Source organism: Brachyhypopomus gauderio, chromosome 8, assembly GCF_052324685.1.
Source record: "Brachyhypopomus gauderio isolate BG-103 chromosome 8, BGAUD_0.2, whole genome shotgun sequence".
Taxonomy (NCBI): Eukaryota; Metazoa; Chordata; class Actinopteri; order Gymnotiformes; family Hypopomidae; genus Brachyhypopomus; species Brachyhypopomus gauderio.
Genome location: NC_135218.1, coordinates 22437488 through 22464532, shown reverse-complemented (window position 1 = coordinate 22464532; position 27045 = coordinate 22437488). Strand labels below are relative to the sequence as shown.

The following is a 27045-nucleotide window of genomic DNA, read 5'->3' as shown; positions in this document are numbered from 1 at the left end:
ACCAGGGTGCTCGATCTCGAAGCAAAAACAGCCGTATCTCAGTTTCCACGGTTTTCCGGATGACGACGAGCAAAAAAGAAAATGGGTTTGTGCAATTAGGAGGGATGAAGGGGAAAACTTTGTGATACGGAGCATATGTGTGTAGCCAGCATTTCACTGCTGTAGACTACATAGTAGGAAGCTTGCAGCTAAAAGTTGGTGCTGTTCCCTGTTACTGTCCCCGGTACTGGTACTGTTCCCAGCCGGGTTCAGTGGAACAGTTGCTGTCCGCGTTTGAAAGATCAAGCTCTCGGCTGGGAGTACACGTACGTCCGCTAGCATCTAGCCGTGATCCGCTAGCATCTAGCCGTGATCCGCTAGCATCTAGCCCCGGTCCGCTAGCATCTAGCTCCGGTCCGCTAGCATCTAGCCCCGGCCCGTTAGCATCTAGCTCTGGTCCGATAGCATCTAACCGTGATCCGCTAGCATCTAGCTCCGGTCCGCTAGCATCTAGCCCCGGTCCGTTAGCATCTAGCTCCGGTCCATTAGCATCTAGCTCCGGTCCGCTAGCATCTAGCCCCGGTCCGTTAGCATCTAGCTCCGGTCCGATAGCATCTAGCTCCGGTCCGATAGCATCTAGCTCCGGTCCGATAGCATCTAGCTCCGGTCCGTTAGCATCTAGCCGTGATCCGATAGCATCTAGCCGTGATCCGATAGCATCTAGCCCCGGTCCGTTAGCATCTAGCTCTGGTCCGTTAGCATCTAGCTCCGGTCTGATAGCATCTAGCTCCGGTCCGATAGCATCTAGCCGTGATCCGATAGCATCTAGCTCTGGTCCGTTAGCATCTAGCTCCGGTCCGTTAGCATCTAGCTCTGGTCCGATAGCATCTACCTAGAAAAGAGCAAGCTCTCGGCTGGGAGTATGCCACGAACATCTACTCCCAGCCGAGAGTTTGCTCTTTCAAATGTTTGAAATTCAAACACGTTTGATATTCTTGCGACGCTGCGATTTCTGATCGGGAGTTGGTCGTGAGGTGTGAATCGCTCCTTGTTTACCTGTGTAAACTATACGATGCACGACACGCGATTGAGCCGAAACTCGGCCCGATTGCAAAAATAGTCGCACGAGTGAAAAATTGGCTGAAAATGGGCCAAAAATCGCAGTGTACGCCCAGCTTAACCTAGCTAGATATTGTTAACTAAAGCTGTCTATCATTTGTAATATTATAATATATATCATAATAATATAGACTGTTTTACCACTCCGTATGATGACTAATGGAACTAGCTATATGTTAAATAATAGTTAGTTAGTTACCTCGCTAGTGCTAGCTTACCCTGGTATGAGTGAATAAATTCTTCTACAAACAATTTTTAGCCTCTATTCAACTTGGAACCCTTCGTTGTTGAATGTTCTCCAAACTGTACTGCAAACATATTTAAAATTCAGTCTCGGCAGCGACGACAGGGATGAAGTAAATACACGCTCCATGCTGAGGTGAATTGACAACAACTATCTTCTGTGAGTACCGGAACTTGTTTTACCCGGCGGTGACGTATTTCCGCTTTGTTGTGAAAAGGGCCTATTCTAATATTTTGTAAGGATCTGGAAGAATTTCGCTTGTCGGCAGGGTGAGTTTGCTCATATAATTGATACGATCTTGATTATTAAGCTGACTGATGTAGAGACTTACAGTAGATTCCGCCATTATTGAGAGACTTTTATTTTGAAAGATCGAATTAAATCTAAATCCCTGAGTATATGAATCATCATTGTGTGAGGATAATAGTGCAATAATGTCTTGCTACACATACATACAGTGCTTGAAAATAGTACCGTTTATTATCTTGTTTATGTAAAGAATTTGGATCTGCACTGTGGTCCCATGGGACAAATCTCCACTTCTGTTGCCAAAATGCGCGCGCATCTTTTTGGTGACTTTGCTCATGAAACCGTCTATTACTCCGACATATACAGGTAACCTAGCAACGAAGCAGCATTTACAAGCCAAACAGCGCAACTACAAACAAGCAGCAACATTATCAAAATGAATTACAGGGAGTTCGTTAAATCTATTGCCTTCGAAAGCATTTGTTTCGATCTGAAACTGGAGGATGAAGCTATAAATGACCAGCCTGATTCCTCCAATGAGCCAAGGTTTGTCACGCTTACAAACAATGATTTGGATGAGCTGGAAATGCAGAGAAACGAAGTTAATACCGTAAAACAAACGTCCTGAGCTCTTAATGTATTTACATCCTGGTTAAAAATCCATTATCAATAATTGTTGTACTTTATTTTTTAATAAATACAATTTTATCAACAGTTGTTTTTGTGTATATTTACCTCTATAATATTTATTGGGTAAGGCTGTTCCAGTGTTGTGTAAGTTTAGCAGCGAGCCATTGAATGTAACTATTTTAACTGGCAGAGTGTTTTTAACCAAACAGGTCGTATTTTCTCGTCCTCTTTAACTCAAAATCTTTCAATAAACAGCGATAATGGAACTGTGGTATAATCGCAATTATACACTCGAGGTTCGTGCTATAGGCTAACGTGTAATATCGGCACTGCAGTGCCATACTTTATGTACTACATACAGTGCCAATATTACACGTTATTACTACATACAGTGCCAATATTACACGTTATAGCACTCCCTCTCGTGTATTATTGCGTATATCAAGAATGTTCAGTTTATTTCCTTTCAATCATCGTTTTTCAGAAAACATGCACGTTGTGATTTGTGATTAGTGATTTGAAAATAAATAGTACCTTCTACAGGCGAGCTATGCTCTCTGCAGTGTTATTTATGGTGGACATGACGCAACGTCAGCCTCGTACATCGTCGTTCTTCCTTCCGTTTGTAAAACGAAAGTAATTGTTTCGGTTATATACGTGTCCCCGGATATGACTACTAACACGAAGTTATTGGATAATCGGACAAAAAAACAATGTTGTGTAAGTATTTTCGTAAATTGCAAGTGTTCTTATAATAACACAGGGATAGGCAGACTCTTCCGGTTTGAGGAATAGTTTGGCAAATCCAAAATCGTATTCCAGAGATAGGCATGGACGAAACTCCAAAAGTGCGCAATTCCAGCAACAGTACAAAGGGCAGTCGAAAAATGATTAGCAAGGTCAAAACCGGAAAATACAATGTTCACTAGAAAAAGGCTTGGTATGCTAGGGATGAACAGTGGTAAAACGTTGCAATAAGATATTCCTAGGTATGCGTTAATAATGAATGCCGAGCCAGTAGAGTCATAGTCATACGTCAACGCAGGTGTGTGACCTTCAAGATATATAAAAATTTTGCCTATATAAATTAAAATAAGTAAGGTAAATGTTTTGTTAACTAAAATAAACATAAAAACACACATGCATTTGCATTTTCAATATATTCATATTCGCATCCGTTGCTTAAAGTGTTTGGAACGAATACCTATGACAGAAAATACTTTACAAATGGATTGGTCTTAATAATAATACATTGGATTTATAACGCACTTTCCATTATAGTAAATCCCGAAGTGCTTACAGAGTAAAACATAAATTAAAAGATAATAGAGAAAACAATTAAAAAAATAATAATACTAATAAAATATAATACTTATTGACCATAGGTCCTCAAAAAGATATGTCTTTAGTCCCTTTTTAAAAGAATCAGTTGTCTGAGGCTTCCTCAGATGGTCAGGCAGGGCATTCCAAAGGCTTGGAGCTGCAGAACAAAAGGCACGGTCACCATGGTACAAAGTTTTGTTCTGGTCTTCACTTGTAATTCACTGCAATTACTTTGTTAAGCTCTAGTGAAGTTAGACCTGAAGTTAGATTAACATGGCCTATTCAGAAATTAGTTAATGTTTTACTAAATATGTAGCAAAAGTATAAATAGGGAAACTTAGGAGAAGATTATAACTTTATTTAATGTTTGTAGCTTAACTTTTTTTTTGAAAACTTACATCATGTTAATATGAAAACGAAATGAAATGCCAACATGAAATCTAACATAAAGGTCTATGCTGATACTACACCTGAGGCTACACCAGAAACAATGGTAGATTCAGAATGGGATTCACCAATACAAAATGGCCATACTGTATCTTGTTTATCACTGGAAAGTCTGCTTAGAATTAAATCACATTTATTTAAACCTTTAAACTTTTAACTGGTCCATTTTATAGTAGATATATATATATGTAGAAATTTTCAGAAGATTACAAACTGCTGTTCACAGTACCTGTTATTTAATCGGCAACACTTTACATTAAATGTTGACTAATGTGAAGTAATGCATTAGTTAACATGAACAATAATTAACTAATGTTAAAGTAAACGTAACAGTTGCAGCTCCTGTTTCTGGCCTTTTTTTGTATGACCTTAATGGAATATATTACATAGTGATTTACATACATAAGTAATGGGTAACTTGGAAATATCCAAAATCTATCAGCATAGGAACTGAAGTGTCTATACTGTTTTTAGCTCTTTAGTCCCTTTTGCTCCAAACTAAAACAATAGAGCTCTAAAAACACAATTTTAGGAGCTTCCAATGCTTACTATTAAAAACTGGTTAAACAACAATTTAAACAATTAGCTATAATGTTAAGATTCAACCATTCACATTCGTTCATTACTGATGTTCAAAATAGGCCTATCCAGTAAGTGCCAATATTTTATTCACAATATGCATCTGTGATAGTGCAAATTGACAATAATAACTTTAGAATAAAACAATAGTTGTCACTGTAGCAAAAATAAGTTTGTGAAATGATGAAAAAAGTAATATGCCAAAGTGAAATTATGAGGATCTTATTTAAATATTCTAGTTTTGTTCTTAAACAGAGACCCCAGACTCTCCATCATCATGTTATATCAACCCAGTGGAAAAAACTGGAGACACATTTGCAAGCTGGTAACCATTAACATCACAGATTCAGACATTGACTGAAAATATGTTCCTGAAACCTGTGACGGGCAGGGTGTGCGTAATAAAATGGAAGCGATCACGCCATGTCAAGGGAAAAAGGATGGTTTAATATGAAAAGTACACAAACCAAAACCCGTGAACTGATCCAAATTAAGGATATAATAACCAGTGGTCAACTGGTACAATGACAAAACATATATAGACAAACAATTGACCCTCACAGGCATGAAAATCTGTCACCTTTCGGCGAAATTCGCTGTTTTGAAGTTGAAAAGGGCGACCTGCGTGAATCGTGTAGATCCGATGAGTTTTTTGTTTGGGGGGGGGGGGGGGGATTATATTTTAATTATTATATTGACTTAATTACCAAACAGAGCACTTCCGAAATTGGCTATTTCAATGACAGTGGCCAGCAGTTTCCGCCCAGAACCTTCATAGAGGCCAAATAGCATTTCAATCTTACCAACGTTCTTCATTCATGTTATTCATTTACTGCTAAGCGGGACGAGAAGCAGGACCTAGTGCTACACCGCGGACAAGTCAGAAGAGCGTACATTTACCACTACATTTACCAGATCGTACATTTACCACTACATTTACCACATCGTACATTTACCACTACATTTACCAGATCGTACATTTACCACTACATTTACTAGATCGTACATTTTTAATTGGGTGGATTTAATTGGGTTATTAATGTTTTCAATCGTTTTCATATTTTGCGGTAAAACAAAGTTACTGCCGTTCGCTACAGCGTTGAACACTGTCAGATCTAACCACAAGCTCTTGTGATAATAGGCCCATCTATCTACCTATTTAAGTTCGCGTCAACCCCGTGTAGTTAACGGTGACATAAAATAAGAAACAAGATTTTTTTCTAGTGTGTCTGTAGTTGTAACTGGTGAATCCAGGGACGTGTGAGGATCACATTCGCACCAGGGCTGAAAAGGTTGAAGATGAAGTTGTAAACTCTTGTCGTTTGAGTCTACCCTGTGTTTTAGCTCATGTTAGAAAATAAAAACACGTAAACCTGGTATTTTTACAATAGTTTTCGCCGCTGATGTATGTATTGGTTCATTAAGACGTAATGGTTTTGACTGAGCCATGGCAGTCAAAATGGCGAAAGCGGCTTCTTGCATTTAGGGATTGCGTTTACATTGAATCCATTGACATGACAGTCAAAAAAACATTTTTTTATGGATTTTACTATATTTTACGGAGCCCGTAAGGTGACATCATGTAAAAAATAAATAAATAACGCGTGGCCACGACTTATTAACGCCGTCGCCTTACGAGCTCCATAATATTTGGCATCACCTGTCGCTGTATCCCCGTACACCAGCAGCCAGTAGGGGGCCTGCCGTACCGTGACAGGTCCCCCCTCCAAGCCGCACTCCCCTCCACCAGCTGTGCGGCACACAGCGGCAGCACACAAAACAAAGGGGCAGGAAGGCAGGGACGCACCCCCTGCAGTCCAGGAGCTGTAACACAGAACACAAAACATGCATCAGCTCACCTCCCTGGGCGGGACCCTCGACCGACTGGGCCGTTAACAACACAAAACCACTTCCCGGTCGGTCACAGGGCCCTCACGCCCTAACAGGCACTCAGCCGCTTAGCCCCAAGGTGTGAGGACGAGGAGCTACAGCTTCTTATTTGTCCGAGGTGTGTGTGTGCAGGTTACCTCCCCGGGGCGTGGCTACGTCAACCCCCGGACCCTGTGGAAGGATCTCCCTCTTGAGCAGAAGCTCTTCAGACCGGAGCCCTATAGTCCCCAAACATCCGGGGGCCCCAGCCCACTAGGGAGGGGCTCTTTAAGACCGGGCTCCGGTCACCCCACAACATAAGGGGGCTCCTGCTAGGTGGAGACCCCCACAAGGCCCAGGAACACTAAGATCCACCGCCAGGGAGAAGCACCTGCACAGAAAACGCACACCCACACCCACCAACAAAAAACATGCACGCGCACTACCCTGATCCCCCCTCCATGGGGGAGGGGTCTCCATCCTAACTCAGGAGAACCCCCCACTTACCTGGTCAGGGCCTCCCTCGGGAGCGACGCCCTCCGTGCCACACTCCGTAGCACGGGACCACAGCCGGTCCCCCCCCAAACACACATTTAAGGGGAGGAGCATGCGTGGAATTACACTCACCAATTCACAAGCACGCGAGGACAAAACACACGCAAAGACTAGACAAACAAAACAGTGTACAAACAACGAACGGACGAGACCCACACATGCGCGCTCGGTTCAAACACATAACAGTGACGCGCCGCTCATGTTCGCAGTCGCTCCCCACATGAAACAAGACAAAACGGGGAGCGAGGCGACAGTGAGGAGCGGCATTCGCATCACACACAAAACATGAAATATTTAACACCACGAGCACGCACACTGATCCAGACGCCCGTTCACATGTACACACTTTACACTCACACAACATGAAGAGTTTTCCCAGGGAAGACGCCCTGGTCCTCGCCATGCCACACAACACAAACGCACGGCAAAACTCTTCAGATGAACAGACAACGGACATGATGAGCTTTCCTTGCCACACACACACACACACACACACACACAACACATAAGCACGGCAGAGCTCTTCAAACAAAACACCATGCAGGCAAACACTTACCACGAGACATGACCACGAACGAAGGAGAAAGTAAAGGAGACTGGTGGCTTCCGAAAGTGGCTGGTTATTCTGTGACGGGCAGGGTGTGCGAAATGAAATGGAAGCGATCACGCCAAGTCTCAGGGAAAAAGGATGGTTTAATATGAAAAGTGCCCGTGGAAAAAAAAAAAACCCGTGAACTGATCCAAATTAAGGATATAATAACCAGCGGTCAACTGGTACAATGACAAAACATATATAGACAAACGACCCTCAGGTGAGACGGATCACGGGCTCCGCCCACCCAAGGGACGAACACAACACAACGATTGACAGGACAGCTGCCACTGTAGACGGGGGCGACCAGTAGGGGGCCCGCCGTACCGTGAGAACATTTACATTTATGGCATTTGGCAGACGCCCTTATCCAGAGCGACTTACATTTTTATCTCATTTTTATACAAGTGAGCAATTGAGGGTTAAGGGCCTTGCTCAGGGGCACCTCAGTCATGGCCTCAGGTCTGGGAATCGAACCCATGACCCTCCGGTCACAAGACCAGTTCCCTAACCACTAGGCCATGACTGCCCTATTCAGGGTGACAAAACCCTTACTATTGTTTCGTTTAGACTTATTTGTTGTAAAGTGATTAACTCATAATGATAAAGCAAATCTGGCAACGAGGATAAAAAATTTACTTTTTTTTTGCTGGCCAACAAAATAGAAGCTGGCACAGTAATGGCCACTTTCATCAACATAATGGATGGCAAAACATGCTGTGTATCACAGTTTGTTACAGTTCTTTAACGTTTTTCAGAGCATTGTGAGGTTGGATCATCTCTGAATGAAACCATAAGGGACCATTCAGAAGCATCTTTTAACAGAGCTCAACTTGATGTTAAAGAGGGTGATAAAACTGAGCACATATACTATATAAGTGGCAGCTCATGGAGGCACAACATGTAAGTGTATCTGCCTGTACAAAGTACACAAAGAATTAAAACAGTCTAAACTAAACAAACCATGCTATCACTATGGTTAATACACATCACACAAAATAATGCTGGTGTAAAGTAAACTAGAAATTGTGGAAAGAGTCCATATATGTTATAGTGTCAGTTCTTTCACCCATTTGTAGAGTACTTATGTAACTGACAGTACTGGTCTTCACAAGGCACCTTCAAAAGGTCAAAGCAGTTATGATATGATCCTAGTTATTATTGATGCTTTATTGTGAGAAAGCACACAGGTGTCTTGCGTAGTGTCACTTGACAGTAGGCACAAGCAAACATTCAAAATGACAATCAGCAAAGGAGTAGTAGTGTCGATCCAGGTCAGCAAAAGGAAAGCAGAGCTTGGCTTGTATAGAAGGGATGGATCTGGAGAGATTGAACAGGTTGGTAACTGAGGAGGCAGCAATGAGAGATAAACACTCAGTAGTCCACATCAAGAGGCAATACTTCACAAAGAGGGAGGAAGTTAGTGCTATATAAAAGGGAGGGGAGGGCGTGAGAGATGGTAGAACAGGTAAATGATATCAACTGATTTTCTGGAGAAACATCTCTGGAGAGTGATGCTGTGCTCCCCTAGTGGTGGGAATAGAGGTAGTATGTGTGGCAGATGTGATGCCCTAGGAAAGTTTTCCTTTCCTCTGAAGTTGAATTAACATTTATGTGTATTGCCGGGTACATGGCACAGAGAGAGACGTATGCAGATTAATGATGAAAGGATTTATTATAACACACTCCGAGATATGTCTTAAGTATCCTCTGCTTAATGAGCTACAGGTGTCCTAATATTCAGGTGAGTGGAAACGGCATCTAGGTGGCTGGGCATGCTGGGAATTGTTGTCTCCTTGGTCACAGAGCATGACATTTTGTTTTTGAGAACTTTGCTTGCTTCTCAGTCACTCTACAGACTCTCTGTACAACTTATTAATATAAGGCTGCTTTGTAAAAACAAAAACCTGTATGTTTTGTTTAATTCTGCCATATTAACAGAATTAAGAGATGGTTTTAAACATGCCCTGTCTTTCTTGGTTATAGGTCCTTGAGGAGTTGGAAACATTGTCCCTGATTGAACAAACATTGAACAATGTAGACAGAGACGAATTTGTGAATTACTTGTGTCGCAATTACCCTGAATGCTTTGACACTCCTTTGGAGACTACTGAAGTCCACAAATTATCGAAATTCATTGTGGAGAGATTTGGTTCAGAAGGTGCCCTGAAGTTAGCGTTACAAAACATACTGGAGAAAGGTAAGCAAATTAGTATGTTTCCTTGTGATTGTCTTAATCAAATATATCCATTTTGTAATGCGGTGCCTCCCGGTAGGGAGAAAAATATACGAGGGTTTTTAAATTAAACGGACGAACCCAAGCACCAAAACAACAGATAACCTAGACCTCTGCCAAAAGACAATGTGGGAAAAGATACAAAAGAAAACACTGTACACAGTACAGGAAAAAAATGGGAAAAAACCTCAATGCGAAAAACAAAACCATAGAAGACAAACTCAGGACGCAAGGGGAAGTAGCTGGCTCACAGGCAAGAGAAAAAGCTCAAACAAAAAAAACCTTCCCAAAATATCCAAGTGAAATACACAGAGAAATGAACAGCGAAGGAAAACTTGAAAACTTGAGCAGGAGTGGCCAACCCGCGGCTGTCGAGCCGCATGCGGCTCTTAGGGCACACTCACACTAGAGCCATTCAAACCGTGCTGTGCCCAGGTACGATTGGGGAGAGGTCTGAGTCCCCAGCCAGCCCGTGCTTTCACCTGCACAAACGATCTGTGCCGTGACCCGGTTATGTCATCAGCTCTGAGGGCAACAGACTGCTACATCTTCGTGGTGCGCGGTTCGTTTACAAGCCTAGCGAGCTGCTAACACTTTTAAAACTGCCGTAGTGGAAAACGTGAGACTAGTGGCATGAAGTATCTATGCTATTGTGATTCTGCTTTGAGTCTCGTTGGTGAAATGCGGTCTTCTGTCACACGTTTTGGAATAAACAACATACGAGGTGCAGCAAAGGCACCGCAGATGACTGAGGGAGGCTTCAAAACTACTGACACTGTCTGTTCTCTTCTTCCTAAAGGTGAGCGCAGGTCAGTGGCATTGTGTTACCACCACACAAGTCTTGATATAACATAACACAAGTCTTGATATCGGAGTTTATCCACTTTTTACCTAGAAAACAACAGTTGCGTACATAGCTCGTAACTGAAAAAAGAGCTTGTGGTGTGCGTGCACGCTTGCATGAGCAACCTCGCCGTGCCGTGGCCCACCTCCTCCAATCGTGACAAAGTCCTGAAACACTCACATTAGACAACCCTGCCCTGCTTTAGGGGTGTTCCAGAACCTTGCGTTTATATCGAAGTTTGTGTTTTTTTTTTTTTATGTGCTGTTCGCTTAGCTTGAGTTCACCCTGGTATTTTCATCAGTGTGCCCATGTGTATAATGTGGCTCTTTGCTGTAACACAGTAAAAATAGTGGCTCTTGGTCTCTGAGGGGTGGCCACCCCTGGGCTGGAGAGAGAGTGGCGGTGAGACATTGTATCTGTCTTCCTTAAGTAGGGAGATTGACAGGTCCAGGTCATCACTGCTGATTGCGCTCGTGAGCTCCCCTCGTGGTGGTTGATGGCACAACCCTGGAGTCAGTCCTGAGATATAAATCAAAATATTGTGTTGAGTATATTGAGTATATTCAATGTTTTAATTTCTAGCACATTAATCACTGTTTTTTTTTGTAGAAAAACATGCTATGACTGTGGAGGATTACATTAAATCTAAGTTACAGGATCATCTTAAATTGAAATTTGAATGTATACATGAGGGAAATGTTCAGCAAGGCAATCAGATTCTTTTAAACGACATCTTCACTGAGCTTCTCATCACAGAAGGAGGAAGTGGAAGTGTTAATAATGAACATGAGGTCAGATTGATTGAGGAAGTGTCAAAGAACAAGCCCATGCCAGAAAACACTATAAAATACAATGATATCTTTCAGCCTTTACCAGGACAGAGAAAACGGATCAGAACTGTGCTAACAAAGGGCATTGCTGGGATTGGGAAAACTGTATCTGTACATAAGTTCATCTTAGACTGGGCAGAAGGAAAGGCAAATCAGGATATTCATTTTGTATTCCCACTTCCTTTCCGTGATCTGAATATGAAGGGAAATGGAGAGTATAGTTTAATGCAACTTCTTCATCAGTACTTCCCAGAACTTAAAGATCTAAAAACTATCAGGAGTGAAAAAGTAAAAACAGTTTTTGTCTTTGATGGTCTGGATGAATGCCGACTTCCTCTTGATTTCAAGAACAATGAAATGTGTTGTGACTTGTCAAAGAAGATTTCTGTGGATGTGCTGTTAACAAACCTCATAAGGGGAAATATAATTCCCTCTGCTCTGCTCTGGATAACCTCTCGACCAGCAGCAGCTAACCAGATCCCTCCTGAGTGTGTTGACCAGGTGACGGAGGTCAGAGGATTCAACGACTTGGAGAAGGAACAGTACTTCAGGAAGAAGTTCAGTCAACCAGGTCTTGCTGACAGAATTGTTGCACACATAAAGTCTTCAAGGAGCCTCCACATTATGTGCCATATACCGGTTTTTTGCTGGATATCAGCCACTGTTCTACAGAAGATGCTAAGCAGATCAGGCAGCACAGAAGCTCCCAAAACTCTGACCCAGATGTACACTCACTTTCTCCTCATTCAAACGCACCTGAAGAACAAGAAGTACCATGGGATGATTCAGGATGAACTAGACCTGACACAACCCGATAAAGAGATGATAACCAAACTGGGAAAACTAGCATTTCTGCAGTTGGAGAAGGGAAACATGATTTTCTATGTAAAAGATCTGATAGAATGTGGAATTGATGTCAGCAAAGCTTGTGAGTACTCTGCAATTTGCACTGAAATATTCAGAGAGGAGTTTGGATTGTACAAGGAAAAGGTCTTCTGCTTTGTGCATCTGAGTATTCAGGAGCATCTTGCTGCAGTGTATGTACAACTTCAGTTTGCAAACAGTAACATGAACATACTCAGAAAAGATGCAGACAACCAGAGCAAAATTGTAAAGATGTCAGATTTGCACAAGAGTGCTGTGGACAGAGCATTGCACACTGAGAACGGACACTTTGACCTTTTCCTTCGTTTTCTCTTGGGACTGTCACTTGACTCTAATCAGTTCCTATTGAGGGGTCTGCTGTCAAAAAGCAGGGTGGAAAGCCTTGAAGAAACAGTAGATTACATTAAAGAGAAGATCAGGAATGAGTTCTCAGCAGAAAGAACAATCAACCTGTTTCATTGTCTGAATGAATTGAATTACAACTCTCTAGTGGATGAAATCCATAGTTTCCTGAAATCAGGCAGGCATTCTGAAACAGAGCTTAAACCTGACCAGTGCTCAGCTTTGGCATATGTGCTGCTAACGTCAGAGGATGTAATGAATGAATTTGATATGAAGATGTACAACACATCATTGGAGGGATATCGAAGGTTGTTGCCGGTTGTCAGGACCTCCAGAAGAGCCATGTAAGTCTACATGTCACGTAGGGCTACACCCCCCTCTCCCCACTGTCACTCCAATGTCTCTGTTCCTCGTGGTTCTGTTGTTCCTTGCCAATTAGCCCCGCCCTGCTTGTCTGTCTGCCTGGTTTCTGTCTGTCTGCCACGCCCGTGTCATTATCGTCTTCACCTGTGCCTTGTTATGTTCCTTGTATATCAGTCCTTGTTTCGCCCATGTCCGTATCGGTGGTTTTGTTCATCCTGTCGGGTTGTACTTTCGTGAGTTTACGCTTTGTGTTTCTGTTTTCCGTGTTTATTCTGCCTGTTCTGTATTTCCCCGTCATGTTTGGTTCCCTGTCTTATAATGCCTGTTTACCTTGTTTGTTCTGGCTGCTCTGCTGGTTTGACCCACGCCTGTCCATTTGACCACGGTTTTGGTATTCCCTTGAATAAATCTCGCTCTCCTCAGCGTTTGTGTCCGTCTCCTCGCTCCGCAGCGCGAGCTGCGTTACACTACAGCTGAGTATTTTCAAATAAATTGGTTGTCTCACAAACAATAAAATTAATCATCATTCAGCTGGTATACTAACGTCAGGCTATGCATTATTCAGTAGACATTTGAAATCACACAGTTTCATGTTAAATGTGTAAGTAATGAATTCTGTCTTCCCCACAGCCTTGCTGGTGTCAACATGACAGATGAATCTTGTGAAACTCTGTCTTCAATTCTGCAGTCGGCAAACTCACACCTGACAGAACTGGACTTAAGCTTCAACACTTTGGGAGATTTAGGAGTCAAACTACTCTGTGCGGGGCTCTCCAGTCCACACTGTAAACTAGAGAAACTGAATCTCAGCCATAATGAACTGGAACATATAGGATTGAAGCTGCTTTGTGATTGTCTGATGGGTCCCACTTGTAAACTAAAGATACTTGGGTTTGTATTTAAAAGTGTTGCAAGTCACATTTCCAAAATACGCTGGTGTCATAAAATTGCATTCAAACAAAAAAACAAAATACATAATCATTTATTTAAAAAAAAACCTGGTTATATGTTTGTTCTGTGCTGAATAATTCATTAATTTAGCTAGCTTGCTAGCCAGATGTCAATTGAATGAGGAAAGAAAGATTCCTTCCTTCCTTCCATGAGGTGCGAATCCTCATTTTGACCACGCAAGGTGCGCTTTAAGTAGATGAAAACAACATAGTGCTAGTAGTAGGTGGTGAAAGCGGTCAGATGACCGGCCCTCGGCACCTATCGGTATAAGTATGTAAAGTAGGTACAGTGCTTCTAGTGTTAATAATGTCATGAATATGTTTTGGTCAGATTCATACAAATAACACATAAATCTCCCAATCACATTAGGTAAGTGACGGATGTAAATCCTTAGCGACACATGAACTGATGAACCACATGTAGGCATGTCCTTTAACCTCATAACCCATGCACTAAACGTAAAGGACAGACGCTACAGATTTTTATATTGTTAAAATTTTTGTCTAAAGAACAATTTGTAAATAGTACAAGACGAGTTTCAGGTGCAGCTAAATTAAATCATTTAATTCTAACTATATGTATTCAGGGAGGGCAGTAATAAAAAAAGCAAAATATGTGATTTCAGTTTTTCATGTGTGCAGTCTGGCTGGTACCAAATTTTCAGAACGATCTTGTGAACTGATGGCCTCAGTTTTCAAGTCTGCTAACTCACAACTGAAGGAACTGGACCTTGGTTGTAACAAAATGACAGACTCTGGAGTGAAGCTTCTCTCTACTGGACTTATAAGTTCACAGTGCAATCTGCAGAAACTTGGGTACGTTTAACAATGTTAATTTTCATTGTTGTCACATAGTCAAATAAAATGTGTAATAACAAAATGTATATTATAATAACTATATTTAATTCTGTGTAATTATTAGCATTATAATATTTTTGTTTAGGGTTTATATTATCCCATTGTAAATTTGCTCCATCATTGAGCCTGTTTGATATATAAAGGTTAAATGTAAACTGTTTGATATTTAAAATATTACGATTAAGATAATGTAAAGTATTTGTGTTACTTTATAGGTTGGACAAATGTGATCTCACAAATGAATCTTGTGAAACCATTAAAATTGCTCTGCAGTCACCCAGCTCATGTCTGAGAGAGCTGAATCTCAGTTACAATAAGCTGGACGACACAGGAGTGATGCAACTCTGTGATGGACTAACACATCCAAACAGCAAACTTGAAAAGCTTGATCTCAGCTACAACAATCTTGGTGATTCTGGAGTAAAACTTCTCTGTGTTGGGCTGAGAAATCCGGACTGTAAACTCAAGAGCATAAGGTTTTTGTTTGTATTTAATCTATTGTACAAATGGTTTTCTATACAATATTACATATTAACCTAACCACAGTTCTTGATATTTAAATTTTAGTGAAAAGCCAATATAAATATTCAGTGTAATATAATTAATGTAAAAAGTTTTTTGTTTCTTTCTTTTATTTTCACATTTGCAGACTTGTTGAAGTTGGCATTCCAGACAGAACATGCGAAACTCTGGCCTCAGTTCTACAGTCAGAAAACCCATACCTGAATGAACTGGATCTAAGTAACAATAACATAGGAGATTCAGGAGTGTCATGTCTCAGTGCTGGACTGAATAGTCAAACCTGTACACTAGAGAAACTGAGGTGAATCTTGTGTTATTAGAATATTTCTAAACTGGACTGTCACGTCCAGCTCCACCCTCCTTCCCAATCTCGTATCGTCTACCCTAGCCCTGCCTTGTTTTCATGTTTCCCTGGTTTCCCTCCTGTCTGTCACGCCCTGTTCTCAGTGTTTGCACCTGTGTCTTGTTTCACTTCCCTGGTACTGTGTATTTAGTTGCCCCTGCCCGGTCTATCATTGTCAGTCGTTGTTTGTAAGTTATACATGATTCCTTACTCGTTTTCGCTCTCTCCCTGTATCCCCTTTAATTGTATTCGCGTGTTCCCCTGTAGTTCGCTTAATTCCCTTTGTACCTTGTCGTCAGTGTTTCTGGTTCTCCGTATTGTAGTTGAGCGTTTTCTTTAGTTTTGTATATGTGTTTCCCGTTAGCCTGGTTTCTTTCATTCAGGGTACCCGCGGGTCCTTAAAAAGTCCTAAAATGTCTTAAATTTAGTTTTCCATATTCAAGGCCTAAAAATGTCTTTAAATGTCTGGAATTTTATGAGGGGAGGCATTAAATTATTATAAGTGTGTGTTCAGTTGTTCTGGTGCGATGTGAACTTTGCCGAATCTAGCGCTGACCATGCAGAAAATAACCGCTCCAGGGTCCTAGTGCTAGATTTCTAGCGTTGGAGTATACGGCCTCAACAACGTCAACGATTCTCGTTATTGTATTTCCTTGTGTGTAGTGTTTCCCTGTGCATAGTTTACCCATGTCTTGTATTCTATTTTACGATATCCTACATTTGCGTCATGCCTGCTTGTAGAAAATGTAACATTATATTTATATAATAATTTATTAAACTAATAAAACACCAATAATTAAAAATAAAAAACCCACCACTTGCTGTAATAGAACTGTCAAATCTCCAATGAATATGGAAGCAAATTTTTTTGTTTTTGTAGGAGTAATAATCTGTATATTAATTATTTAATTTCTCTACTTTAGTCTCTGCTGGTGTAATCTCACTGATCGGTGCTGTTCATGTCTTGCATCAATTTTGAGTTCCAACACTGACTTGAAAGAATTGGAGCTGGGAGACAATTACCTACAGGATTCAGGTGTGAAGATGCTTTGTGTTGGTCTTCAGGATCCACAGTGCACATTGCAGAGGCTGGGGTAAGGGAAGATGAGCAGCGACATGGGTTCAGCAGTTATTTGCTTTTTATGATATTGTTGAATTATTTGAAAATAATTTTCAAATTATTTTATTTGAAACTAATGTTTGGTGAGTTTGTGTTTGCCATTAGCATTTGAAATGTTTTGGCATAAGTATTTTAAAGATGAATTCTCTTTAAATCATTAAAGAACCATTTGGTTTTTACCTATCGGAAGAGAAAGGAAAATGTCATGTGTATGTGTGTTTGTTAGTCTGTGTCAACGTGCATGTGTGTTTGTTAGTGGGTGTGGGTGTTTGTCTCTGTTATTCTTATGACCTCTTTTGTCTTGTCAGCGTTGTGTTGCACGTTTCTTCTTGAAGTTCTTGTATTTAAGTGTGCATGTTGTCTAGCGTCCTTGTCTTGTTACGCCTCGCCGCCGCTCTCGGCGGTGACGCGTTGGTTTAAACGTGGTGAGGACTCAAACGCGACCCGATAAAACAAACGGCAAAAAACAGCCAAATGAAACCTCCGCGAATGCGGGAAATAATGAAAACAAAAACCCCAGAGGGAAACAACAGAAAGACAACACGGAGAAGCTCGACGTGTGTAAAGACCAGGTAAGTAAAAACAAACAAAAAACACGCGGAAAGAAATACAACGCGTCCAAAAAAGAAAATGGGAAAAACGAAAAGTACACGGAGGCAAACTCGACGTGTCAGAGGGGAAGGGAAAAAATAAGAAACAAAAGAGGAAGCTATGGTAACAAGACCAATAGCTTCTACCTGGTTACCTGCCAGTCTGTTAACCAGAACACTGGAGAACAAACCAACAAAGAACAAAGAGGGAAAAGACAGAAGGAAACAAAAAACAACCTGAGAACACTCAGGGTAGAAACAGGAGAACTGGAGAAACGAGAGATAGTCCGGAGACGAGAGAAAACTGGCTTGGGCTGTGTGTGCATAGAACAACAAACAACTTCAGCAATGAGTTGCTGAAGTCGTTTGTCTTAAAAAGGCTGTAGAACAGGTGCAACCTATCGGGCTTGATTGCCCCTGGTTACAGCTCGCGGGCTCCGCCTAGTGGCAGCAGGAGTCACGTGCCTGGGTCGAACCCTGACAGAACCCCCCCCTCTGGGCCCGAGTCCCCGCGGGCCCAGGGCCACAGCCCTGTCGCGATAGAAGGAGGTGATCAGGGAACGATCCAGGATGCGCGCCCTGGGGACCCAAGACCTCTCTTCAGGCCCATAACCCTCCCAATCCACCAGAAACTGGTCCCGCCCCCTAACCCGACGGACGTCCAAAAGACATCGCACAGTGTAAACCGGACCCCCACCAACCATACGCGGCGCAGGAGGAGCCGGGGCGGGAGAAGAACCACACAAGTACGGACGGAGGTGGGACACGTGGAACACCGGGTGGACACGCATGGACGGAGGGAGAACCAGACGGTAGGTAACCGGGTTGATGCGACGGTCTATCTTAAATGGACCCAGGAAGCGAGGAGCCAGTTTCTTAGTACCACCCCGAACCGGTAAGTTTCCAGCCGCCAACCACACACGCTGCCCAGGACGGAAGGACAGCGCAGGGAGACGGTGCTTGTTGGCGCTGCGGCAATAGGCGGAGGAGGCCTTCAACAAGGCCGAGCGGGCCCTTGACCATGCCTTGCGGCAGCGCCGAAACTGAGCCCTAGCGGAAGGCACAGCCACGGCTTGTTCGTGGTCTGCAAACAGCGGAGGGGCGTATCCGAACAAGCACTCGAAGGGTGACATGCCCAGAGCCGAATGCCACAGCGTGTTGTGGGCGTACTCGGCCCACAACAAGTGGTCAGCCCAGGACGCAGGGTTAGAGGAAGCCAGGCACCTGAGGGTCTGTTCCAGGTCCTGGTTTACGCTCTCAGTCTGGCCATTGGACTGGGGATGGAAACCCGAAGACAGGCTAGCGGAGGCGCCGAGAAGGGACAGGAACGCCTTCCAAAAGCTGCTGGCGAACTGGGGCCCTCTATCGGACACCACGTCCTGAGGGAACCCGTAATTGCGGACAACATGGATGAGCAAGAGAGACGCGGTCTCCCGGGCGGAGGGCAGTTTGGGCAGGCCGATAAACTTACTAAACTTGGAAAACCTGTCCACGACCACGAGAATGGTGGTAAGTCCTTTAGAGGACGGAAGCCCGGTGACGAAGTCAAGGGAGATATGAGACCACGGTCTGGAGGGTGTGGGTAACGGGTGCAACAACCCCCTAGGCTTGTTGCGTGGCGCCTTACTTCGGTTACACACCTCGCAGGAGGCTACAAAGTCGCGGATCTCCTGATCCATAGCTGGCCACCAAAACCTTCGTCTTATGAGCTCGGCGGTCCGCCTAGCTCCAGGGTGCGCTGCGTAACGTTCAGTGTGTCCCCACAAGAGGACCTTGCGCCGGACGGTCGAGGGGACGTACAGACAGCCAGGAGGAACACTACTAGGCCCGGGTTCATTGGCGAGTTCGTCCTGCACGGTTTTTTCTATACCCCACCTGATGGGTGCCACTACAACCCCCGGGGGAAGCACGGTTTCCGGGGAACTGTCAACATGAGGAGGTTCCCACTGCCGAGACAAAGCGTCGGGCTTAGTGTTTTTAGAACCCGGATGATATGACAACGTGAAATTGAAACGGCTAAAAAACAGGGCCCACCTAGCCTGTCTAGCGTTGAGACGCTTGGCCTGCTGGAGGTACGTCAGGTTCTTATGGTCAGACCAGACCAGAAAAGGGTGACGAGCTCCCTCCAGCCAGTGCCGCCACTCCTCTAAGGCCATTTTAACGGCCAGGAGTTCTTTGTCCCCTACGTCATACCGCCTTTCCGTGGGGGTGAACCGGTGCGAAAAGTAGGCGCAGGGGTACAGCTTAGGTGGTTTCCCGACTCTCTGAGAGAGAACCGCCCCAACGCCCAAATCAGAGGCATCAGTTTCAACAATGAAAGGGAGTTCGGGGTCCGGAACCCGCAACACCGGAGCACTGGTAAAAAGACCCTTAAGCGTCTCGAACGCCTTCTGGGCTTCAGGGGTCCACGTGAATTTCCCCAACTTCTTACTAGTAAGGGCAGAGAGCGGAGCAGCAAGGGAACCAAAATTTCTGATAAACCGTCTATAGAAGTTTGCAAAACCCAGAAAGCGTTGAACCAAACGAACGGACGTGGGCACGGGCCACTGAGTAACGGCTTTGATTTTGGCGGGGTCCATAGCCAGGTGACCCTTAGCGACTATGAACCCCAAGAAGGCCACCTCGGAGACGTGGAACAATGATTTCTCCAGCTTAATGTAGAGGTGATTCTCTAATAACAACTGGAGAACGCGGCGAACATGTTGCTGATGCTCGGTGATGGTACGGCTATATATCAGGATGTCGTCGAGATAAACATAGGCGTATTCATCCAGAGCCTCCCTAAGAACACCATTAACGAACCTCTGAAAAGCCGCGGGTGCGTTCATAAGTCCAAACGGCATGACTAAATATTCGTAATGACCAGAGGGAGTATTGAAGGCGGTTTTCCACTCGTCGCCTTCTCTGACTCTCAACAGATTATACGCGCTCCTGAGATCTAACTTAGTATAAACCGTTGCCCGTTGAAGGGCCTCGAAGGCGGAAGACATAAGAGGCAAAGGGTGACGGTCTTTGATGGTGATCTTGTTAAGTCCCCTGTAGTCGATACAAGGACGGAGACCCCCATCTTTTTTTCCTACAAAGAAGAAACCTGCACCAGCGGGAGAGGTAGAGGGACGGATAGTACCCGCAGCGAGCGCTTCCTGAATGTAGGTTTCCATAGCCTTGCGTTCAGGTAGTGCCAAAGAAAATAAACGCCCCCTAGGAGGAGTAGTGCCAGGTAAGAGATTGATAGCTATGTCGCAGGCCCTATGCGGGGGTAGGAAACCCGCCTTGCGTTTGCTAAATACGTCTTTTAAGTCGTGGTAAACAGCAGGGACTTTTTCTAACCCCGCTATTTCCTCTGGTCTCTCCCCGGGTTTACTGCAGCGTGGCACCAAGCATGATTGTTCGCATACTTTACTCCATCGGTTGATAGAAAGGTTGAGCCAGTCAACATCAGGGTTGTGGTGTTGAAGCCAGGGAAACCCCAAAATCAGCTGCAGTTTAGGAGCAGCGATGACATAAGGGGTGAGTGTTTCGTGATGGTTCCCTATAGTAACCGTTAGAGGAACAGTCTGGTGGGTAACATCACCTGAAGTGAGCATCTTGCCGTCTACGGCGGACACTGAGAGAGGCTTCTCTAAGGGAACCAGAGGTATGGAGAGGGAAGCTACTAGGTTGGAGTCGATGAAATTACCAGTGGCCCCCGAGTCTACGAGAGCCACAACCCGGTGTTCGTCAGAACCCCTCCATGAGACTACTACGTGGGGCATCAGACCGCAGTTGGGGACATAAGCACCATGACCCGTCGGTGCAACCCCATTAACTTGCCGAGTCTGCCCTTTTCCCTGAAGTTCGGGGCATTCGGCGATCCTATGACCAGCCCGGCCGCAATAGAGACACTTGCCCTCTCGTAAGCGAGTTTGTCTTTCCTGAAGAGAGAGACGAGTGTGCCCTAACTGCACGGGCTGTTCTGAAGTTTCGCCGTTCCCCTGAGCAGTCTTGAGTACAGGAGACACTGGTTTAATACCGGACGGAGCGAACAAACGGCGGTGTTTGCGCTCCCGTAACCGATTGTCCAACCGAACTGTGAGTTCTATAGCGTCATCTAAATCGCTGGGTGGCTCTCTGAGGGACAGTTCGTCCTTTATCTCTTCGCTTAGACCTTCTGTGTATATAGCCCCCAGTGCTTCTGAACCCCAGTTGCTCTCTGCCGCCAGAGTGCGGAACTCTAATGAGTATTCTGCCACAGTAGATCTGCCCTGTCGTAAACGCAACAGTTTCGACGCGACAATACCTCCAGAAGCCGGATGAAAAAACGCCTGCCGCATAGCCCTAGAAAACCGTTCGAAAGAGGAACAGAGTTCGGGTTGATTCTCCCACACGGGTGTAGCCCACCGTAGTGCTCTCCCTGAAAGCAACGCCACCACATAAGCCACTTTTGCACGCTCGGTGAGAAAACGGGATGGCTGCTGCTCGAAAATCAGAGAGCACTGTAATAAAAACCCCCTACACTCGTTGGGATCACCACTATAACGTGCCGGAGCGGGCAATGCGGGTTCTGTACGGGAATCGGCAAGCAACCCCACAGCTCCGGAGAAAACCGGAGGACTGGCAGCTGTCACGGGCGGATCTGGCTTTTGAACCGCGAGAGAGATAGCCTGGAGCTGGGTAAGTACTTCCCGAAGAGATTGCTCGTGCCTGCCAATAGCCTGCCCTTGCATAGCGAGGGCATTCCGCACCACGTCGGCTGACGGGTCAGCTGAGTCCATAACGGGCTGAAGTTGTTCTGTTACGCCTCGCCGCCGCTCTCGGCGGTGACGCGTTGGTTTAAACGTGGTGAGGACTCAAACGCGACCCGATAAAACAAACGGCAAAAAACAGCCAAATGAAACCTCCGCGAATGCGGGAAATAATGAAAACAAAAACCCCAGAGGGAAACAACAGAAAGACAACACGGAGAAGCTCGACGTGTGTAAAGACCAGGTAAGTAAAAACAAACAAAAAACACGCGGAAAGAAATACAACGCGTCCAAAAAAGAAAATGGGAAAAACGAAAAGTACACGGAGGCAAACTCGACGTGTCAGAGGGGAAGGGAAAAAATAAGAAACAAAAGAGGAAGCTATGGTAACAAGACCAATAGCTTCTACCTGGTTACCTGCCAGTCTGTTAATCAGAACACTGGAGAACAAACCAACAAAGAACAAAGAGGGAAAAGACAGAAGGAAACAAAAAACAACCTGAGAACACTCAGGGTAGAAACAGGAGAACTGGAGAAACAAGAGATAGTCCGGAGACGAGAGAAAACTGGCTTGGGCTGTGTGTGCATAGAACAACAAACAACTTCAGCAATGAGTTGCTGAAGTCGTTTGTCTTAAAAAGGCTGTAGAACAGGTGCAACCTATCGGGCTTGATTGCCCCTGGTTACAGCTCGCGGGCTCCGCCTAGTGGCAGCAGGAGTCACGTGCCTGGGTCGAACCCTGACATGTCTGTTCTTGTCTGCCTTATGTCCCTGTTGTTTTGTGTGGTTTGTTGTTTATCTGTTGTTTGTGTTGTTTTTAAAAATGCTATTTATAATAAAACAGTGTTATTCACGCTGCTCTAATCTATGCTACATTACAGAAAATTAACTTCGGATAACCTTAATGTTAATTAACCTTAATGTTAATGTAATGTTATTGAGGTGTATTTCTTTGTTAGCAATGCTGTGATAATGAATGAAGAAGTCTCCGCCGAGACTGTTTTAGTTGTCAATAATAAGTTTATTACAAATAAGAACAGCATCTTATCAAGCACCGTGGCCTTGCTTGAGAGAGGTCTCAAGCCAATGTGAATCTCCACTCTCGAATGCTGCATCTCTACACATATTTATATACGAGTTGTTCAAAGAAGTCTAGGGCCCCTCACATCTGCATAGCATATCATACATATTGATAAAGAAAGACGAGTAGGAGAGAAAGGGGGCCTCAATATTTAGTTTAGACAAAGACAGGAAAGGGGCCCACCAGTCCTTTGACCCCTGGATAAGGGCTTCTTTCACCTAAGCTAAAACCTATATGTAAGCCACATGTTTTAGTACTCTTTGTCTAGCTCAATCACCATCATAGAAGAGAGATGAATTTTAGACACAGTTTAAAATTAATCACTACATAAAGTATTACATAGGCTCAGACAATACATTATATTTCTAGATGTCAGAGGACATATAATGTTGATCGTAGATTTTTGAATATTTGAAATTTGTATAAATGTATAATCTGTAGCGCTGTCAATTCCAGGTGCCGCGATTAAAAGTCCTCACCAGGATTTTGCTCAGGCTTCCTGGATTGTGTTGATTCCACTCATTTTACCTGGATTGCTAATTAGAAAATCTAGCAAGCTTGAGCAAAATCCTGGCGAGGACTTTTAATCGCGGCACCTGGAATTGACAGCACTAGTAATATCATGCTCCAAATATCTATATATTATATTCCCATTGATAAAGCTATTAGAAGCCCATACATTATAGCAAAATTCAAAGAATTTTGAGATTTCATGTCTTTTGTATATTTTGTTTTCAAATCTATTTAGAAAGAACCATATTTTTAAAACACAATCCATTTTAGATTTGATATTAATATGTTTGTCAAGCATATTGTGCATATGAATTCAGTGTGAAATAAAGGTAATCGTTTTTTTTTTCTAGTCTTTCAGGATGCTGTGTTACTGAAGAAGGATGTATTGCTTTGGCATTAGCTTTGGGTTCAAATCACTCACTGTTGAGAGAACTTGACCTCAGTTACAATCACCCAGGGACGTCAGGGGTCAAACAGCTGTATGCAAGACTTGATGATCCAAACTGTGAACTGGAGAAACTCAGGTGAGCACTAGGTTAAGGGGTTTTATGTATGAACCTTAAATAAAACTAACAGTATTTTTCCTGTTGAAATTCCTCCCATGACCTGCTTATATGTATTTATGCACTGATGTCAATACATATAATTAAAAATAATTGTGTGGATGAATCTTGTTTCTTGTTTTCTTTTTTAAAAACAGAAAATGGTATGCATCTACTGATTTATTTATTTATTCAAATGATATACCTGAGAAATTGAAAAAAGCCAAGTAGTTAAATGCTCAGAGAACAATTCAAAGTTTAAAGAGAATGTGAAGATTACCTCCCACTCATGATTTGCTTTATGCTCTTTGGAAACTATACATTAAAAAAGTTAATCAACTCTAAACACTGAACTGTTTGGTTTTTTCTACAAGTGTGGAACATGGTGGTGAGAACAGGAACAAGCCTGGCCTGAAGAAATGTAAGTTCCCAGCCTGTTTAGATAGAAAACACATTCATTGAAAACTGAATTTTAAACTTGCATAATCACGAGTGCACAGATGTAATTCCTGTATACTAACATGAAAGCAGTAATTTATTTTCATCTTCATGTACTTGAGATCTTCCCATTTTGTCCTTCCCATGGTCTGAGTTGATTTGTATACTATAACACTTGTACACTGAGGAATTACCTCTCAGTCACTTGTCCTAGTATGCTAATGATTTACTGTGATTTTTTTAAGATTCTTGTGAGATCACATGGGACCCAAACACAGCACACAGAACCCTCTCACTGACAGGGAGCAAAAAGGTGACGAAGACAAAAGGGGAGCAGCCATACCCAGACCATCCAGGTCGATTTGAATATTATGCTCAGGTTTTGTGTAAAGAGTCCTTGAGTGGGGCTCGATTCTACTGGGAGCTTGAGTGGACTGGGAATGTTGTTTACGTAGGGGTCACTTACAAAGGGATCAACAGGAAGGGCCGCAGCACAGATGGCAAACTGGGAATGAATAACAAATCTTGGATTCTGTTCTGTTCTGATGACTATGGGTGCTATGTAAGTTTCAATGAAAAGCAGAAAATCCTGCCTTCTCTGTACCCATCTAAAAAAATGGGAGTCTATCTGGACTGGCAAGCTGGCATGCTCTCCTTTTACATCATCTCCCCTGACAGGTTATATCACATATTCACCTTCCATGCAATATTTACAGAGCCCCTGTATCCAGGCATTAGTATTTATGGTGACAATGATACAGTCACATTGTGTGATTAGGAAAGAAATGTATTATTTCAGGAAAAAGTCAACTCAATATTTGGAGGACTGCAGCATAATCATTGTCAGGCAAATTTCATGTTTGTGTTTGAGTTCTTTTCATCTGTTTCATCAGTCCTCAAAGCTGAAAGTTCAGAACACCTCATTTTTATTCCGGCATGCTGGAATTCAACAATAGTGTTGACTGAATGAAGTGGCCCAAAAACACTGTCTGAGTGGTGATGAAACAGGGGGTTATATTGTATTGACAGATTCAGATACAGTTTTGACTGTACAAACTTTGAATACTATATATATATATACACGCTTATACATGTTGTGGAAACAAAAGCTTATAACCTGACATTAAATACATCGATTGTGTCAGGAATAACACCTGATAGCCATTAGGAATCAGCTGTTCCTCATCACCACGCCCACATTCCAGGCATTCATATACACCGCCGTCACAACACCTAGTCGCGAAGTATTGCCAACTATGTTGCTTACTGAGCGTTATTCTACTCTGCTGTTTCTCCTGTGTATCGACCTCTGCCTGTTCCCTGGACCCCGTCTCCTGCCTAGCCCTCAGGTACCGTACGGACTCTGCCTTCTCGTTATGACCCCGGACTGGATTGACCACTCCCAGCAAACGGCACTAAATAAACTCTGTTTATGCATTAACATCTCGCATTCTCTGGTTATATCTATCTGCCAAATAAAGAGCACGGCGCTTTTGCACAAGGATCCCTCTCTGTCTCCTCCATTCGTTACAGATTGGTTTTAGAAATTACTCATATGAAAGCTGAAAATAAATTTGCTTCACTGCAGAAATATTGATCATTTAATGAACACAGAAAGGTCAGATTTTGGCAAGACAAAAGTTGTGTCGCCCACAGAAAGTAAGGTGAAAATCAAACAAATAATTCACTTCATATACAAATATATGCTTCATAACTGGTGAATGACGTTGTGGTGCTATTAGAGCCATTTTTTATATTTTGTGTAACTTCCACAAGCTTGAAGGACCGCATCCATGCGGTTCGACAATGATTCATACAATTTATTGATGAAGTCATCAGGAATAGCAAAGAATGCAGTCTTACATGCCTCCCAGAGTTCATCAAAATTCTTTGGTTTTGTCTTCCAAGCTTCCTCTTTCATCCTACCCCAAACATGCTCAATGATGTTCATGTCTGGTGACTGGGCTGGCCAGTCCTGGAGCACCTTGATCTTCTTCGACTTGAGGAACTTTGATGTAGAGATAGATGTACGAGATGCAGCAGCATCATCATGCTGCAAAATCTGACCCCTTTTATGATTGGGAATGTAAGATGTAGCTAATACAACAAAGTGTGTGTGTTATCTAGGTTGTTATTGTTGTTCGTCGCACCTGTCTCATCTTGTTAGTGTTGTGTAGCATTTGTTTCTGGTTAGCATCAGTGTATTTAAGTGTAGGTTTTGTCAGTATTTATTTGACTTCACGTGTGTGTATACATTGTATGCTTAATAAACATTGCG

General features: G+C 43.3%; 1 protein-coding gene across 4 annotated transcripts; it reads left to right on the top strand.

Annotated features, from left to right (window-relative positions):
• The first annotated feature begins 2832 nt into the window (after positions 1-2832).
• On the top strand, positions 2833-26269 carry LOC143521952 (NLR family CARD domain-containing protein 3-like). 4 transcript variants are annotated; one of them, XM_077015497.1, is made up of 11 exons: positions 2833-2941; positions 9573-9786; positions 11276-13067; positions 13717-13977; positions 14679-14852; positions 15110-15370; positions 15544-15717; positions 16683-16853; positions 24138-24311; positions 24704-24750; positions 25013-26269. In XM_077015497.1, the coding sequence occupies exons 1-11, from the start codon at positions 2891-2893 to the stop codon at positions 25543-25545; spliced, it is 3852 nt and encodes a 1283-aa protein (XP_076871612.1). In that variant the 5' UTR covers positions 2833-2890; the 3' UTR covers positions 25546-26269. The 4 variants fall into 4 exon arrangements, with proteins under 4 accessions (XP_076871612.1, XP_076871613.1, XP_076871616.1 ...); XM_077015500.1 differs by lacking the exon at positions 2833-2941 and adding an exon at positions 9863-10621 and having other exon boundaries at positions 9661-9786; XM_077015498.1 differs by lacking the exon at positions 2833-2941 and having other exon boundaries at positions 9648-10621.
• The last annotated feature ends 776 nt before the right edge of the window (positions 26270-27045 follow it).

Coding starts and splice junctions, on each gene's coding strand:
- LOC143521952 (XM_077015497.1), top strand. CDS start 2,891: ATGACTACTAACACGAAGTTATTGGATAATCGGACAAAAAAACAATGT. Junction 2,942..9,572: donor GGACAAAAAAACAATGTTGT/GTAAGTATTTTC, acceptor TCTTGGTTATAG/GTCCTTGAGGAGTTGGAAAC. Junction 24,751..25,012: donor CAAGCCTGGCCTGAAGAAAT/GTAAGTTCCCAG, acceptor GATTTTTTTAAG/ATTCTTGTGAGATCACATGG.